At 38.9% G+C, this 18,334-nt stretch overlaps 1 protein-coding gene across 6 annotated transcripts in view; it reads left to right on the top strand.

The window, feature by feature from the left end:
- Window positions 1-18,334, top strand: part of NTRK2 (neurotrophic receptor tyrosine kinase 2) — a 209,187-nt gene that overhangs the window by 91,416 nt on the left and 99,437 nt on the right. For 3 of the 6 annotated variants that reach the window (XM_074812063.1, XM_074812062.1, XM_074812061.1), the window contains one exon: window positions 643-5,512. The exons of the other annotated variants lie outside the window; for them this stretch is intronic. In XM_074812063.1, coding sequence (XP_074668164.1) covers window positions 643-680 — 38 coding nt within the window. In that variant the 3' untranslated portion in view covers window positions 681-5,512. Of the gene's footprint in view, window positions 1-642; window positions 5,513-18,334 lie in introns of those variants that run through there. 6 annotated transcript variants of the gene reach the window in all.

Genomic DNA, 18,334 nt, shown 5'->3' with positions numbered 1-18,334 from the left:
TTAGAAACAGTAAATGTTAGGGTACTTAACTAATATTTCCCCCAGTTCCACTAAATACTTAACTAAAATTTCCCCCATTACACAGTCATTTAATGACATTAAGGGCAGGAGCCTATTTGGAGCAGACAGAAAGAACAATGTGCACAGAGCTAAGGTGTGAAACAGAAGTTATAGAGGAACCAGGTGTATTTAAAGTAACTGTGTGGTATAGCCGGGTTCCCTTCACTTAATTGGTGAACGAGACCACAGACAGAGAGCTTGATTGTGCACGCAGGCTTGTTCACCACAGGCCTTCGGGCAAGGCAGGACACATGACTGAGGTTTTTCTGACCCATGCATAATGCAGTCCCTGGTTGGAGAATTCTAGATCTACTGCATTACTACTCAGTAAGAATATTTTGATATGTTAAAGACAAATGAGTAACACACCTTACACATCTTTAGTTAAGAAATAAAATTGTTGGCCACAATTCAGAGCTAATGTTATAATTTTCATAAATTCATGTATAGTTTCTGGTTAACATTTTATGTATGCTTTAAATGCATTTTATGTTTATGTGTTTGATTGTCAAGTATTCATTTGTTTTTCTTTGACTTTTTTTTTAAAGCATGATTTCTCACATTTTATTTTGTTTCTTTTAGGTTTTGTTTTATTTCATAAGATCCCACTGGATGGGTAAATGAAATAAGGAAAAGATGTGAGAGGGGCTGTTGAGCTTGTGGAAGCTGTATGCTGCACACTAGGGAGTGGACAGTGTTCTTGACCAGTGAAGTGCCACCTCCCTTGGACTTCTGTTTTAGACTTTGGTTGTGTTTGGAGAACTGTAGAAGTACATTCAAATCAGTAGCTGTTTTTGCAAGAGCAGGGCAAAGCCAAGCCCTGAGGCAGCTATAAACCTCCAGAAAGCCCAGAAATAAGCTATCACACTTTTGTATTGCCTTGTCCTCACTGTGTCTTCCAAAATGACATTGAGATAAAATTACGTTATATTGTTTCCTCTGTCAATTTTTTTTCTGTTTGAACTTAACTGGAAAGATGTTGGTTTTATAAATAATATTTGTCAAAGGTGAACTGCAAAGTTGCTTTTATTTTATTGCATGGCTCTGCAAAACTTCTGTAAATGCTTAATTTGAGTGTATGTGTAAACTTATTGATTTCAGTGGGAATGCTCACACCCTTAAACTTAAGTTCTTGTATATTTTCAGGATATGGCCTTAAATCATAAAGCAGTAAATTGCAGAGCTGGCCCTGCACATCTTAGAATCATAGAATCATTTAGGTTGGAAAAAAACTTTAAAATCATTGAGTCCGACTGTTAACCTAGCAATGCCAAGTCCACCACTAAACCATGTCCCTAAGTGCCTCATCTACCAGTCTTTTAAATACCTCCAGGGATGATGACTCAACCACTTCCCTGGGCAGCTTCTTCCAATGCTTGATAACACCTTTTGGTGAACAAATTTTTCCTAATATCCAATCTAAACCTCCCTTGGTGCAACTTGAGGCTGTTTCTTCTCATCCTATTGCTTGTTACTTGGGGGAAGAGACCGACACGCACCTCACTACAACCTCTTTTCAGGTAGTTGTAGAAAGCAATGAGGTCTCCCCTCAGCCTCCTTTTCTCCAGGCTAAACCACCCGAGTTTCCTCAGCTGCTTCTGGTAAGACTTGTTCTCTAGACCCTTCACCAGCTTCATTGCCCTTCTTTGGACATGCTCCAGCACCTCAAATGTCTTTCTTATAGTGAGGGGCCTGAAACTGAACACAGTATTCAAGGTGTGGCCTCACCATTTCTGAGTACATGGGGACAATCACTTCCCTAGTCCTGCTGGACACACTCTTTCTGATACAAGCCAGGATGCTATTGGCCTTCTTGGCCACCTTTGCACACTGCTGCCTCATATTCAGCCAGGTATTGGCCAACACCCCCAGGTCCTTTTCTGCTGGGCAGCTTTCCAGCCACTCTTCCCCAAGCCTGTAGTGAAGCATGGGGTTGTTGTGACCCAGGTGCAGGACCCAGCACTTGGCCTTGTTGAACATCATACAATTGGCCTTGGCCCATCAATCCAGCCTGTCCCAATCCCTCTGTAGCGCCTTCCTTCCCTCAAGCAGATCAACACTCCCACCCAACTTGGTGTGGTCTGCAAACTTACTGATGGTTTACTCAATCCCCTCGTCCAGATCATTGATAAAGACATTAAACAGAACTGGCCCCAGTACTGAGCCCTGGAGAACACCACTTGTGACTGGCCACCAGCTGGATTTAACTCCATTCACCACCACTCTTTGGGCCCAACAATCCAGCAAGTTTTTTAGCCAGCAAAGAGTATGGCCGTCCAAGCCGTAGGCAGCCAGTTTCTCCAGGAGAATGCTGTGGGAAACGGTGTCAAAGGCTTTACTAAAGTCCAGGTAAACAACATCCACAGCTTTTCCCTCATCCACTAAGTGTGTCACCTTGTCATAGATCAGGTTAGTCAAGCAGGACCTGCCTTTCATAAACCCATGCTGATCACCTGGTTGTCCTGTACGTGCTGCGTGATGGCACTCAAGATAATCTGCTCTATGACCTTCCCCAGCACGAACGTCAGACTGTAGTTCCCCGGATCCTCCTTCTGGCCCTTCCTGTAAATGGGCATCATATTTACGAACTTATAGTCAACTGGGACCTCCCCAGTTAACCCGGACTGCTGATAAATGATTGCACGTGGCTTGGTGAGCACTTCTACCAGCTCGCTCAGTACCCTTGGGTGGATCCCATTTGGCCCCATAGACTTTGTGTGTGTCAAAGTGGTGTAGCAGGTTGCTCACCATTTCCCGTTGGATTATGGGGTCATCATTCTGCTCCCCGTCCCTGTTTTCCAGCTCAGGGGGGCTAGGTACCCAGAGAACAACTGGTCTTACTATTAAAGACTGAGGCAAAGAAGGCATAAAGTACCTTATTTATGTATGTGGTTCCACTGACTTTACCAGGAAGATGGAGAGTATGAGCTGTATGAAGAAAGGTGGCAATACTGTTTGTTAGTGCCTTTGCGTATTGAACCAGTGCCATCACTTACACATTCAGTTAGGTTGTGCTTATTCAACATAGTCCATAAGTTTGAGTAAATGTACAAATCTTTAGTAGGCTGGAATGCTGATTCTGAGCCAAGAGCAAGAATAACAACACTATACAGTTGGTCCTTCAAACGGTATACTTAACAGACATATTTAACTGTTCATATTTAACTGTGAAGTATACTTCAGAGTGTGCTTCAGTATACTTCAGAGGAGAGCCTACTCTCTTCTGAGAAGAGTTTACTATAAAAGTAAGTGAAAGCACAAGCATTTTGCAGGAGCAAGGACTGCATGTAGATACAGTGCTAGATGTTCATTTTCATGCTATTTACTTACCAAATTCTGAGTTTATACTCTGATCTTTTCAGTTTAGGGAGTCATAAGAAAGATGAAGTTTCTCTCCTTTTAACAGAGTTAGCTACAAAGACTCATGACAAAAGACTGAGATAGGTGCTTACCTTTCTATGCATTTTGATTACGTTTCTGAGCTGTGGTTTGATTTTAATTCCTTACAATTATGTTTAGTTAAAAAACAAGAGATGGTATTGTTTTGTCTCTCCTATATTTGCTTTTCATTGTTTTTGCTTTTTACTTTCAGCTATTTTCACTCTTCATTGAAACACTGTTACCTTTTCTTTTGCTGCAGTCTTTCACAGCATACACCATCCCTCTTTTTCCACAATACTGCCTTAACTCTTCTGTTCTATCTCCATATACTTACTTGCTTTTTGCCTTTTAAGACTCAGTCCTTTGACTTTTTTCTTGTGCTCTCTTTAATCTCTGACATCCAAGTTCTTCCTGCTGTGCTCAGATTTTGGAAATGTCCTTATTAGTTGAGAAATATGTCCACATTTGCATTCTTCTAGGCCTATGTAGTGAGATATTTTATTTCTGTTGCCACTGGCTAGGAAAGGGGAGTTGCAGTTGCTAAAGTGCTTTCTTCCCGTCTCCAAAATCTGTGCCAAAGATGTGTTGTTCTCCCCACATTAAAGAGGAGGACAGAGCTGGAAGTCTACTTATGACCTAGGAATTGTGGTGCCTTTGTCACCCTGCACATACTGTGGTGATCTGGGGAGGAATGGCAGCAATTAAGGATATCCATCATAGTTCCTGTTTGAAGTTAGATGTCAACAAGTGTTCTACTGTTCCTCAGAAACAATATTAGGAATGTTTGCCTTTTTTCCTCCCTAAGTCTGTGTGGACGTAGTCTTATTTTAGAGAGCTACTAACTTTCTCTTCTGCTTACTGATTCTCTTCTAACTTTCTTTTAATTATTTTCTACTCAGACTTCTTTCTTACCCATGAATCTCTCCTCCAGTTGAAATAACATCTGATGCCATTGAGCTGATTATAAATCAATGGAGAATCATTTAGGCCATCAATATTTGAACTAAAGTCAGTGGAGTTACATCAGATGTAACTCATGAGCAGAGAGAGCTTGACCCAGTAGCCCAGATTCCAGTCTTAAGTTTTGCTGGGACAAAGTCAACATATTTCAGTTATGTATTCACAGTTTATTGCCAAATAAATGAGGTGAGAATCTGAACCCTTTTCTTCTGGCAGGGAAAAGGCAAACTTGCAGAGCTGGAATTTGGCAGTTGATTTTTGAAATATTTAATATTAAAAGGTAGTTCTTTCTGATTCATAATATTTATATGCATAAATGTGCACATTTATTGATTGGGGATTTTACATAATTTTTTTGTAATTTATTTTGTAGCACTTTGCAGTTCATCTTTATGGTATAGGAGTAGGTTTGACCTTCAAATATTCCAGCATGTACTGACACAGTATTTTGGATTTTATGTAATCGTGGAGGTAACTTTAATAAACCACAACTGATTTATGCACCAGTGAAATATATATATTTATATATATATAGTAGAATATCCTTCTTACATATTTTGTACTACTTCTTTTATATTAGCTACTAAGTGCACTATTACTTGATGCAGATATTCACAGAACCCTATGGATTACAGCACATGATTTGTTCCTAATAATGTCTTAACAGAGATGTTAAATGCTTGATGGAAAGACTACATATTCCTAAAATGGTTTCTTTTTAGTATGTGGAATCTCTTAAAGCTAAGGGAGCTAACCTTTTAATATGAAAATTATAGTATCCACTAGCTCCTGTCTTTCAGCTTGATTGTAAGTGACATTGCTTGTAACTGTAGAGATTCTGATCTGCCCAAATGGTGTTGGTTTACAAAGGGCTCAGTTAATTACAAATTCTTGACCTCCTTAAAATAAAGTGCGACTCAAACTAAGAATCATGCAGGAACCATTAGCATGGTAAAAGTTGCTGAACATCCAGGATTTGATATTAAAAAGCTTTTATATTGTTTCATTGAGCAATAAAAAAGGCTATGAAATGTCGAAAGGCAGAGTTGCTATTTTTTTTCACTGTGCCAGACATGAAACTAAAATAAAAATGTGTTTCTAATGTTCTGAAGGGTTTATTTGTACTAGAATTTATTTTAAATTGACATTTAATATAATAATATCATCTCAGAGACACTGAGATAAGCTGTTTAGCAGTTTGATGGGCAGATTAGTGGGGGACTGGAGAGGAAGCACTGCTGGGGGTATTTTCGGTGTGAGGCAGGGTGTATCATCCTGTATGTGTGAATTTGATGAAAGTTTGACCAGTGGCCGGGTCTGTGTTGCAAACAAGCGTGTTGTTCCCAGGCAGAGTCCAGAGTCTGTGTTGTGCTTGCTGCAGCTGCCTGCCATGCCAGACAAGCTGGGGGCCCTCGTGAAGGCTGTTCCTGCAGAAAGGTGTTTCAGGACTGTGTCTGTTTTTGATGGGAGTCGTGGGAGCTCACCACCAGGGCAGATGGAGGCTGCTGTGACACATTTGCATGTCAATATGTGTGTGTCTGAGTACTGTAAACTGTACAAGGCAGTCCCCAACTTTTCCACTGCCTTTGACTACCAGCTGGATCTCTCCTATGCAGCATTGAAGAAAACCATTCATTTCATTGGGAGCAAGTTCCTTGGGGCCAGCAGACAGTGCCAAGAAAACCTGTGGACAGCTAGTTGGAAACAATTCTACTTGAAATAGTTCTCACAGGAATTGGTCTTTCTTTTTTGACTGCTGGCATAAGCACTAGAAACCTGTTTCTTTCCTAGGGTGCAGCCAATCCCTAAACACAGTTTTTCAAAGATTAAAAAACTTATGGAAGTTCGCCATGTAGGAATGACTGGTACACTTCCTACTGGCTCTTTACGCAACAGAGCTCATACAGAGCTCCAGTTTCTCAGTCCCTCCACCTAGTCATCCATGATAAGTTGACAATCATCAGCATGAAGACCAGCGCTTTATTTGCGGCTGTTCGAATGCTTAAAAACTAGCAAATGGTCTGTAAACTTGGAAGCCGTTATCAGACAGATTAAAAAAAATGCATCCTCTCTGACATCTTTGTAATTCAACCCTCCTTTTCCAGTTGTATATTTAACATTTGAAATCATTTGAAAGTTATTAATGGATTAGGCAGCGAAGTATTTTGTTCATGTTCATTTCAAAAGAAAACTCCAGAAGCTTGCCTGAAGGTTTTTAGTATTTTCTTCTTCTTCTTCTTCATCTTCTTCCTCATCATCCTCTCTGGCTTCTTCTCTTCCTTTCAATTTTCAGTGTTTCTGACTTTCCTTCTCTTTTGTTCTTGAGAGAGCTCAACATCCTCCTTTGTGAGCTGTGATAAGCTCTCTTCTCCATAGGGTACAAATGTGCAGGGTCTTTGAATATCCTTTGCTGTCATTATGTGATGGTGTAAAGTATTCCAGATTATAATGTAGGCCTATGTTGTGCCAGATTTTGTCATCTGATCTTGACAGCAGGAGTTCATGGATGGCTGGAAGTATTGAGAACTGTAAATACAGCATTATAGGCAGCACAGAGAACATCAGTACAGGGTTTTTCACGTGTTTCACAGACCATTTCATTGTCCCACTTCCATGGGAATGTGTGTCCCCAAACTTTTGAAGTTAGCTTCCATTTATTCTGTTTTTCTCATGTCCATACAAATTAAATCTGCTGTGAAAAGAGAAAATGATGCATTAATTAGAAATTAATATAGCTGTTATGTTTCACAAGCATGTAGACTGTATGATTGAACTTGTAGAAGATGTTACTGTCCTTTAATCAAACCTCATGGTTAACTGGTTAACTTCTTTTCATAAAGAATAGATTGAAAAAGCCCACATTAGAGTGTGTATTGTTTTGATACGGACATGCCATGTCCTTCTAATTTTAATAGCATCCTTCCATGATTAGCTATATTTTTGCAGCTGCAAGGAGTGTGATGGATAAGCACATGTGTCCTGGCCTGGAGCAGAGTTGCAGGCAGCGTAGAGCCAAACTGCTTTCATTTTGAAGAGGACAATTCACCCACAGTCCCTAGAGGCAGCAACTCACAGCAGTGTTACTAAGCAGATTATGTCTTAATATAGGAGGAAACTGCCCTCATCGCATACACATTTTCACTGTAATTTTGTTCCTCTGCTGGAATGACAAGAACAAACATATAAGATTTCAGGGAACTATCAGATAAAGAAGCAAGTATAGGGTGAAGTCATGGATTTCTTGTGATGGCTTTGATTTTTCCTTCATGTAAGCAGTGTAGGTCTCACTCCTCAGGCATGTTCACAAAACAGAAAAAGAAATCCTGATTTTTTCCTGAGATGTTTTTTAACACAGCTATTTCATTGATGTTACTGGCTTTATTAGTGTGAGAGCAGACTTGGGCTGCCATGCCACTGCAGAAATCCGAGACCAGAGTCTTTTGCAAATACATTTGGAATGTCTTCCACTGCCATTCAGAGCCCTCTGTCCCTTGGTCTTTCTTAGATTTCAGGTTCAACTTAAAAATAGGAAGAGAGTCATTCTGTTGATATCAAAGTGTAGAACTTAAGCATTCTTTACTAAAATCTATTTTTCACATGTTCAAAAAGTAATACTGTAAATGATAGCACAAAAATGCCTTCTACCATAACATCACATCATAAAAAAATAGTTTGCTGTAATCTATCAGCAAGCTGTGAGTCTTTACTCTCTCTTCCTTCTAATGCTTCATGTTGAAACTGTTTCATATTTCTTGTAATAGGCAACCATTGTTTTTATTCCTAAGTACTACCATAACAGTTTGGACAATCTATATTTACAAAAAATGTACTTGACGAAATTACTTTTAGCAGGCCAATAAAGTTTTGTAATTCATTACCATTGTGTCTTTTACTTTCTGTAAACTGATCACAATTTCATAGGTAGTTGTGCTGTGTATTGGAAAATATGTGAATCTTGGAATTCCACATGTGTTAACTCTTGTTATAAATGTGCTTATTGTTGCTTTTATTCTCTGATAAACAGTGAGATTCAACTCCTTAATTATATTTTTATATCATCTTGAATGGTTACCCTACCTAAAAAACACCTTCTGCCCCCCCCCCCCCCCCCCCCCCCCCGTTTGCAATAGTTTTATTTCTATTTAATTTAATTTAAATGTATGTGTGTTTAACATGTACATTCCATCAGGTGTGTGTGTGTGTGTTCAGATCAGATGACTATTTGACTGTTGGCCATAAGACAGCAAATTTTATGTGTCAGGCCATGCTTCATCTGTCCAGAACTTAAAGTAGAAAAAGTTGGTTGGTTGAATACTTAAGTAGGCTGTTCTGATTTTCCAAACTATTTTGAGGTGTGTTTTGCTTTGTGACTTCAGTTTGTTGGCCTGGACCATCTGGATTTCTTGACAGACATAATGAAACAGAGTACACAATAATGTTGAAATGGTTATGTCACAGTTTAATTCCATTTTTTTTTTCTTTTTTGCTTTTTACTAGGGCATTTCGTATTTTCCTGTGAATTTGCTGTATTTGGACTATAGCAGATGTGAATGTTGCATTATGTTCATTTTCTTGCTTCTGAAATGATTGGTCATGTTTTTGTCTCCTGGGAGCTCAGTGCATCTCTGAGCATTGTACTGAATCTGCTTTGTATGCCTGTAGGGAAATTAGAATTTTTCATCTATTGGCACCTACTGTTACATATATGCTTTTTTATTATCATCCATGTAAATATGCTTTTGGAACTAATTTGATGTATCCTCATTATCTAGAAGAAACAGGCTTGATGGAAAGGTCCTTTATTTTTCTAAGAGAAGGTTTCAGTAAGACTTGCTATTACAGGTAGACTGTGATATTGATTAAGCTGGTAGATAAAATTATTTTAAGAAGGTATTCAAACAATATAAAATATTAGATTATCAAAAATGCTTTATGAAGTAGAAGAACACATTGAAATTGTGATGTATTGGATATTTCTTTGAGTGGTAGCAAGCTTGCCATTTGAAATACTCTAATATAGGGTTTGCAGCCTCAGCAGAGCAGGAAGTTATTACCTAGGGAGAGCAATCAAAAAATTAAGCTGAGTAAAGGCAAAAGTGAAAATAGCTATTTACACTGCTCAGGAAATTAGGAGGTCAACAGGGTAAGAAGTAGCATAAAGTCTTAATGTTCTTGATAATCCAAATCAGTGTAAAAATACAAACAAGGGCTCATTTTTTAATTAACATGAATTGTAACTTAACAGTATTCTTGTAGAAGTCTTTATTTTGTTCTTTTAAATGGAACAAAAATACAAGCAGCATGTATTGGATATTTGTATCTTGAGAAATTGTTATTTCTGTTTAATTTCTCCGTTAACATACTGAAAGAATAAAAGGATAATTTCATACATAAGTTTATAATTCTCTTAATGTTTTAAAAGTAAAACAAATTTAAAGATCACCTTTCAGGTTGAGTAATTGATGTTTCTTCCAATATTATGTTAGTAATCAGGCTCTAAAACAAAAATACAGAGCACATAATAAGCAGTGCTTTGGTTTTTTGCAGTTTGATGCAATATACAAAGAGAATGGGTGCAAAAAGCCACAGAATTCTCATTTCTGATTATTTAGATAATTCTGTTGAAAGACCTTTCTGACAATGTGTTTTTACCTATAAAAAGCAGGTTTCTAAACTAAGTGTTCCCTAGCTAGTTTGTTGAAGGTGACAGATACTTCAGATTTAAATGATAATGTTTTGTTTGGCTTCTGAGTTACTATCCAGAGCTCTAAGACTTTCATCATCAGAGCAAAGTTAACAATAAAGGGGCCAGATGTAATTAAGGTCCATAAACAGAGAATGCAGTTTCCCCTAAAATAATCCCCTCAAAATATAAAACAGCAGTTCATAGTATGTGATAAGAGACAAAAGTGGGTGAAGAGAATTAAAAGGTGCATTTGAAAGAGCTGAAAATTAATTTGGGTTAGAGTTCTTGTTTGGTGCACAAGTTGGTACTGTGTTTAACATGAACTGCTTGCTCTGGTAGTTGAAAACGAATAATTTAGAAACCACTTGTTTGTTTTATTTATGCAATTTGCAATTTGTTTCCAAGAAAACAGCTAGTTCTATATAAACCTTTCTCTGAGGGCTGGGTAACGTTTCTTTCAGATTCATGTCAGCTAGTGCTGAGTTTTTGTTATGTCCATTTTGTTATGTTACTCCAGCAGACATCCCAGCATACACCTTGCTGCTTAAACCAGAATTCCCCTTTCTTTTTCTAAAGATGCATGCCATGTAACCACTTCCAGTGCTTCCTCATGAGACGTAGTGTGATGCCAAGGTCAGAACTTAGAGGTTAGCTCACACTTTTCTGCCCCAGATGGTCCCAGAGTGAAGGTCAATAGGGCTAGTCATGTCAGAGATTCCTGGTGCACTTGTACCTAATTAATACATAGTCATAAGAAGTTGTTTTGCGCCTGTTAAATGTCTTAAGACTTCTAGGAATAATCCAAGGGCTGCATGTACCTGTACAGATTAACTATTAGAATTAGAACAAAATATGAAGTCTCAGTCTATGCTTTGTAGAAGGAAGCATTTACATAAGCCTCCCATTTTCATTCAGATTCAAAACAGTGTATGTTGCCTTAAATGGGAGAGACAAATTATGAAAGAGTATCAGTGTTGGCTTCCTCATGGTAAGTCCTGCTCATTGATTTTTTTATATTAATGTCAGGTGGTTGGATGAAAGACCTGGGAATTTAGTTTCTCTCTTAGTTTTATCTTCTATGAGCCAAAAGTATTTTTTTGGAAGTCTGAGGTACCACCTCTGTGTTGTAATAGAGCTGTCTGCCTGCCTTGGTGAAGTCTGTCTTCTGGGTACCAAGTAGCCCAGTGATAGATACCTCAGTCCCTGATCAGTCTTGTGAAGGCTTCTGCTACACAAGCAGTAACTCTGTGTTATTACTAATTGCTCAGCTGTCTCATATTTCAACACACGTAATGTTTTTTAAATATGACCCAAATCATCAACTTGTTTGCCTATGAGAGCATGAATCAAAATCAGGTAAGTTGACTGTGAATTGCGTGAGCATTTCCTTTCTCCAGTAACTACCAGGCATTTGAAGTATGGTTTTGAAGCAGAACACATAGAGACCAGCTTTCTACTTGCTGTGTGGTATAACAGGTTACCTTTTCCCATATGTCATCATTGGTTTTCCCTTGGATGTTGACATAATCTCTTTCCAGGTAAAAGTCACACTTTTATCGCTCTTCATCTTTGTGTTAAAAGAAGCATGAAGGGCCATGTGCCTCTTCAATAGGAGGCAAAGATATTTGCTTTCTAAGGAGGACACCAAGTTGGCATTCCCTGATGCTACATCACACTTCAATGTAATCCAAATGTATATATAACACTGTTGCTGTTGAACTCACTACCCTAGAACCCTGGCGAAGTTGTTACCTGTTGTTAAGAGGCAATGGCGTTGCCTCTGAGGGCAGTGGCTGCTAACTGTGGGGCTCTTAACATTTTTTTGCTCCTGGGCTCTGGTCTGAACTTCGCCCATGGTGAGAGCAGCTGTAACCACTAGTGATTAATAGATAGCCCACATAATAGCAGTTTGATCAGTGATTACCATGGGACAGATACTCGTGCCAGGAAAGGGCAACCTTTGGCAGATGAAGCAGGGAGGCTGACGGTTGATAGCAGAGAGACTGCGTTATCCTATCATCAGTCTAATTACAAAGGGTTTGATCGTCTCTAGGAGGGGAGTGGAAATTCTGAAAAACTTCTCATGTTTTTTTTCCACATTGGGAGACATGCAGGTCTTGCTTTGGGTGCCATAAATCAAACTACTGTGAGATTTATTTGTTTAATACAGAATATAAATGTAATTTTAACTTGCTGCATTTATAAGCAATTCTATCTGCATGTTGCAGGATGCAAAGAGTCTGTGCAGATGCTTGCCTGGTTATACCAGAGCCCTGGTTCTGATCCCAGATAGAGCACAACACTGTATTCCCCTATAAAATAAATCAGGGGTATTTACTCATCTGCAGTTAGGGACAGGAGAAATCATGCATGTGTGTGTGGTCCTGCCTGGAGTCACATCCTTCTCTTACACAAGTAATTTTATCTGCGTCAGGATTCTAGGGAGGCCTGTTAGTGTAGCACATTAAATTGTCCCTGAGTAATGTGTAACTGCTGTCTTTAGCATTCTGAAACTTTTTGTAATTGCTGCCTACAGCAGCAAGTGCACAGATTGTGTAGCTTTCTTTGCATTACGCTTATGCTTATACCATGTGACTGTAAAATGCTAACAGATCAGTCTCTCCAGCAGTGAATATATATGCATGGGATTCAAAACCATGAGGAACTCAAAATCAGTAGAGACTGAGAAAGGTATGAGTCAGATCCTTTAACCAATTCACATCAGCTAAGAGACCAACTTAAATATTTGCCATTTGTAAGTACTACTACTCCCTACTATTTGGGAATGGTAAATTCTAAAGCTTGAAATTTAGTGTCTGTGAACATTTGTAGGAGTAATCATCTTAGGTCTTGCCAGACATTTAACATGAAAAGGAAATGCCAACAAAATGAAGCAATGCAATTTTAATTCTAAAACTGTAAGGTTTTTGTGGTGTTTAATCCATAATAGCCAGATTCTGTAAAAGATCTGTATTTATCTGTAGTTTCATTTTTTCTGCAAAATGATCTTTTAGGAGATTATGTAGGTGTAAAATAGTACTATACGTTACAGTTTTAGTCATGTGTTACTAACAAAGTAATAAAGTAATCTTATTTTTTACTACTAGTATTGAATGAGTTTATGATACATACTTTGAAACTTGCTTTAGAACCCAGATCAGTGAGTTTAATTCAACAGGGCTAGCTTATTTTAAACTCAGGACCACAATTTCTTTATGGTGGTGTTTGAATCATTAGTACTGTATTTATCTTTATTTTGCAAATGATGGTCATCCTTAAATATATATTTTTTTCATTAAACATTATAAGAAATATCCTTGGATGTGAATATTAGTTAATTTTTTAGCAATAATTGCTTGGCAATTTGAAATGACGTTGATGCCAGATGGCACTGCTAGTGATACAAAACATCAGAAATCTCTTGTAATACTCTTGAAAATGAAGTTTCATTTTTTAAATGACATCTGTAGTGAAATCCTACGTTATTCTTGCTTCCTCATAAAAATTTAAATGGGTGAGTAGGTCAGGACTTAATTTTTGCCTCATTTTGCAGGCTAGTTAGATAATTTAGCTGTTTCAAGTTGTCATATCTTCGTTCCTTGGGTTTTGCTACCACATCATGAAAACACAGAGAAATTGGCTGGTAAAGTAAGAAAAGTTGGTACTGTCTTAACAAACGAAATTCTGATGCCTCTGGAAACTGTATTGGAGAACAAAACCATCCCAACCACTCAGTCGATAAACTGTGTACTTTTTTAAAATGAGATGCTGTATCCATCTAAGGTAACATGACCAAGGAGGGAGCAGCCAGCAAGACCTGAGGACCCAGAGGCAATGTGGCATCCCCTCCTGCAGAGTCAGGTACCCAGCTAGGGATAACGGGCTCCTCTGGTTATCAGTGCGGTCGAGCAGCCTCTGGCAGAAGCCCAATGAGGCTGTTATGTATTGGCTACTTCCTGCCGTATCTCTTCTTAGGTGTCTTATCTCTGTGGCACAGAGCCCAGCTTAAAGCCTCCTAAAGGGGAGCTCCCAGTGCTGGAGCAGCACAGATACTGTGCATGGCTTCAGTAGATTTCTGTAATGATGAGTGTGCAGAGGAGGGAAGGGAGATGCTGCAGGAGGGATTCACTTCTGCTGGCTCCCAGCCCAGCATTAAGCGCTCTCCAGCAAGCTAGCTTGTCCACCTCGCATCCATCCCTCCTCTGCAAGTCCATGTGACTGCATGACTGAAAGGTAAAAGACCAAAATCTTGCTAACTTTAATAATCCCAGCAGCACCATAATGAAAGCCTAGCTCTGTAGTTTTTACATTTCTGGTAGCATGCAGCGAATCATACTGGTTTTAATCCTCTCCCTAGCATGATAAAAGTTGGAATTTCAGATTTTGGTCTTATATTAATTTTTCAGCAAGAAAGAGAAGTGGATTTTATAGATTTTCCGTTAAACATTAAGAAAACATGAAACTGTCATTCTCTATAACGTAGTGGTACAAATATGGGCAATTACCTTTTTGGCATTGCCTCTTGGGAATAATACAGATCTATTACTTGAACCCATTCCTAACATAATTCATGTGTGGCCATATATTAGAGATGCTGCTTTTCAGTGACACAACTAAGTGCCACAGCAGCACAGTACTTTATTTGCTAAAAAGGTTGTCATCATTCTTAATACAAAGACAGCAGTCCTTATTCCACTGTCATTCATAGGGATTTTGCATCATTGTCAAGTTAACAAATTACTCTCAGTTGATACTAAGATGAAGGGAATTAGACGCTCAGTATTGCTATTTCACTTTTTCTATTTCTAGGATTTCACTTCATGTTTGGTTTCACTCTTTCACCCTATCCCCAGATTTGTTTGTCTCTACATTTTTGATGAACTAGTGAGTTGCAGCTTAGCACATTGTTTTGGGTTAAGAAAAAAACAAACAAAAACCTCATCTGGAAAAATCAAGTAAGGTGTAGACAAATCTTCAGGGGAAACAGATTCTTTCTAAAGACTGTGAAGATTAAAAGCTTTCAGTTTACTGAAATTATGGTATAAATGTGGGGACTCCAGAGAGTGAAATACTAAGGGATTATGTTCCTGCATTGATGTTCAATTCTTGGTTATTTAGTATTGGTGTGCTTGAAGTGAGAGTGTGCATTTTTCATGCACGTGGGAAGTGCACGTGTCTGCCTTTTGCACTCTGGTCCCTTGAGACTTGTTTGTATGTGACCATTGCAGACTCCAATTTTAAATCTAGTCCAGTGCAAGAGAGGATTGTGGCTATGCATGGTTTGTTTTGTCTTGCAGTCTCTGAGGTCAAGAAGATTATTTTTGCAGATCAACTCAGAAATACGCTAATCAGGAATATTTTTATGGTCTTCAGTTGGTGCTAATGTTTTACACATCTTCATTAAATTCATACAGAATTGCCAAACCATTTTATTCTGCCTTGTAGTATTTGCTTCTAGTAGTGGCCAACAATAAGGCTATATTTTCAGCTTCCTTTAGCAGTTCCTTTCTGAGAGTATTTGATTTACATGCAAATTTGTTCTGATAAACCTGTTGCTAAGAAACAGCCATGACCGAATTTTTGGTAAAAGAGGAAGTTACACTGAGAATAAGTGAGTGTCACCCTAAAATACTGCTATATAATGCTAACATATAAATTACAACATCACAGGAGGCCATGTGGACAATTGGGAACTGAATATTATAAGGTGATAGGAAGCTGCAGAGTTAAGAAATCCAGAGAGATGTTAGAAAAAGAGATGACAGATAAGGCAAGTGGTCAAGACCGAATCAGTTAAGGGGAGGCGAAACTCTTCATAAAGGAGTGAGTAAATAAACAGAGGAGGCACATCAGAAAAAAGCTAGGGGAGAATACTTTGTGAAGTATTCAGAAGTAATTTGTGAAAACATTATATGCAGCATCCTGAGAGAAGAGAAACACTGCTTTATTTAGAGCCCTGCATAGTAGAAACGGTGATGCTTTCAATATCTTAGCAAAACCTCATTGTGGTTTTGTGACCAGTTTTACAATTAATGTGTCCATTTTCAAATCTGCTGTAGCGAAACTGCCTGAGTTTGGTTTGTAGTGTGGCCACCTCTGGGATCACTGATAGCTGGTACGATGCAAATAGCTTTGAGTGTGGGGCATTTTCCTGTTTGCCATAGAGGCAATTCAAGGAGACTTGGCAGGAGAGAGGTGACAGGAGGAATCTCCAGCAAATGAGACATCATGTGGCAGGGAGGAGGAGGTGTCTGTAAATGGCAGTAGAGTATCAACATCTAGCGGCAAGTCAGTCAATTTGTGCAGCTAATCCCATAGTTTGTGAATTATGATGCTGGGACAGAAATTTGACATGTTGCCTTTCTATCTGTGAGTGTCATTTGCTCCACTGCAGAAATTTTTAGATCTGCATTCGAAGAGGGTTTTGAGTATGTAAGGCTTTGCTGCCTTAAGAATCACGCTTGGGGAAGGAACGGTGTTGTTCAGAGGCAGTTCTGCATCTTTGATCTGAAGCTGTATTGGCAGGGGTATTCCTCCAAACAGTCTGTTCAGCTCCCTCCCATCTCCAAAGGTGAATTGTTTTTTAAACAATGTTCCAAAAGATCTAATTGAGCATAATCCAGAAGTCTATAACTATGGAAATGGAAAACGATTGCTTTTCTTTATGATTTCTTAGAGGTGCACAAAACCACCACATGCTGGGTGAGTCTGTTGCTAAGGCTATTCAACATAGGAGAACATGGCAGATGCTTCACCTGGGTATCACAAGAATTTCTAGTGACACATGATTGCTGAGCACCAAAAATCCTCCCAGAAGGTTCTGGCCAGTCTCCTGCCGGCCAGCAAGGTTTTCTTAGCAGGGGTTGTGATCTCTGAAGGCCAGGGATGTGTATAGTTGCTGAGTGCTTTAGGGACAGGGCCTGTAGAGAAAGCCACTGCAATGGCTGCTGTGGCAGAGACTCAGAATGAATCAGTTTCACTGTTGCTAAGTAATCTAATATAAATTGGAATAAAAAGTCAGGCATTGATGCTCAGGAGGGAAAGTAAGCTATCTCTTGCTTTATGCTCACTGAGAGCCAGTTTTGGACAACCTTTCTTCTTCTGTGCTGAAGCCTCCTGCCCTTCCAGCAGTCCTCTTCCAAAGGCCAGATACTGCCTCCTGAGCACATGCAAAATTTGGACCATCAGGACCCAAAGCCCGTTAACTCAAGGAGAGAGTGAACTACTCTCAAGGAGAGAGTGAACTACTTGACAAGAAATAGGTAACTGAGTTATTTCACCATCTTCCCATGCCCTCCTCTTCAGGTGTAGATGGGCCTTTGAATTTTATTTTTAAACCTGTTCTCAAGGATGGGGAATGTTTGGAGATGAAGAGAAACCAGTCCAAATCAGTGCAAGTCCAAGAAAGCTTTAGTTGGGCTGCAAGATCATCTCAGTGAAAGCTGAGTAAAGAGCAAAACCAGATTTCTGCAGATGTTGTTATAATTTGAGCATGATGTTTGGGTTGATTGTGTATAATCATTTAGTTTTCCTTCTTTGCAGATTGTCATGTTTCAGGTTAGCTAGTACAGCTGTAAATAAAAAATGAGTTGGAAGCTATTAAGCTGGAATGCTTGTTGAGAACAAATTGAGAGGTATATTTCAACGTAGGACAGTGTTGACTCCATAATTCATGGAGTTTTGGGGGCCTGTAAGAATCTTACACTCACAAAAAGTGAGCAATGATACAAGACTCTGTAGTTAACACTTCCACAAATGAAAACTGTTCAGAAACAATTAAGGGGGAAAAACCCACTGAAATAAATTGTATGTAAAGAATGCAATTAAATAATGTATGTTCTAGTAGAATAACCCACTGTAGACTGTGGATTTGTACATCGCTGGTGTGCTTCTCACCTGACTAAACCTATCTTGATTCTGCAGTCTGGAAAAGTAACCTGCTAATGCATTGAAATGTGTGTACTTTATTGATATACACTATGTATTTGTTGAGCTACAGGCCTCATTTAGTTCTGAACACACATAAATCAACATCTGAAGAACCCAAAGTGTTTTCTGTAAGACCACTTAAGGTCTACCTTTTTGTCATTATGGAGTATTAGGGCTGAAAGGGGACCCAGGAGATTCTTCCTGTCCTAAACCTGTACCAACTATACCTGTATCTTTTCCAACAGATAATTTCCTGATGTGGCTTCAAGAGCTCCAAAAATGGAGATTTCTGAGTCTTGTGTAAGCAATTCCAGTGTC

Source organism: Strix aluco, chromosome Z, assembly GCF_031877795.1.
Source record: "Strix aluco isolate bStrAlu1 chromosome Z, bStrAlu1.hap1, whole genome shotgun sequence".
NCBI lineage: Eukaryota > Metazoa > Chordata > Aves > Strigiformes > Strigidae > Strix > Strix aluco.
This window is presented reverse-complemented; position numbering and strand designations above follow the sequence as displayed.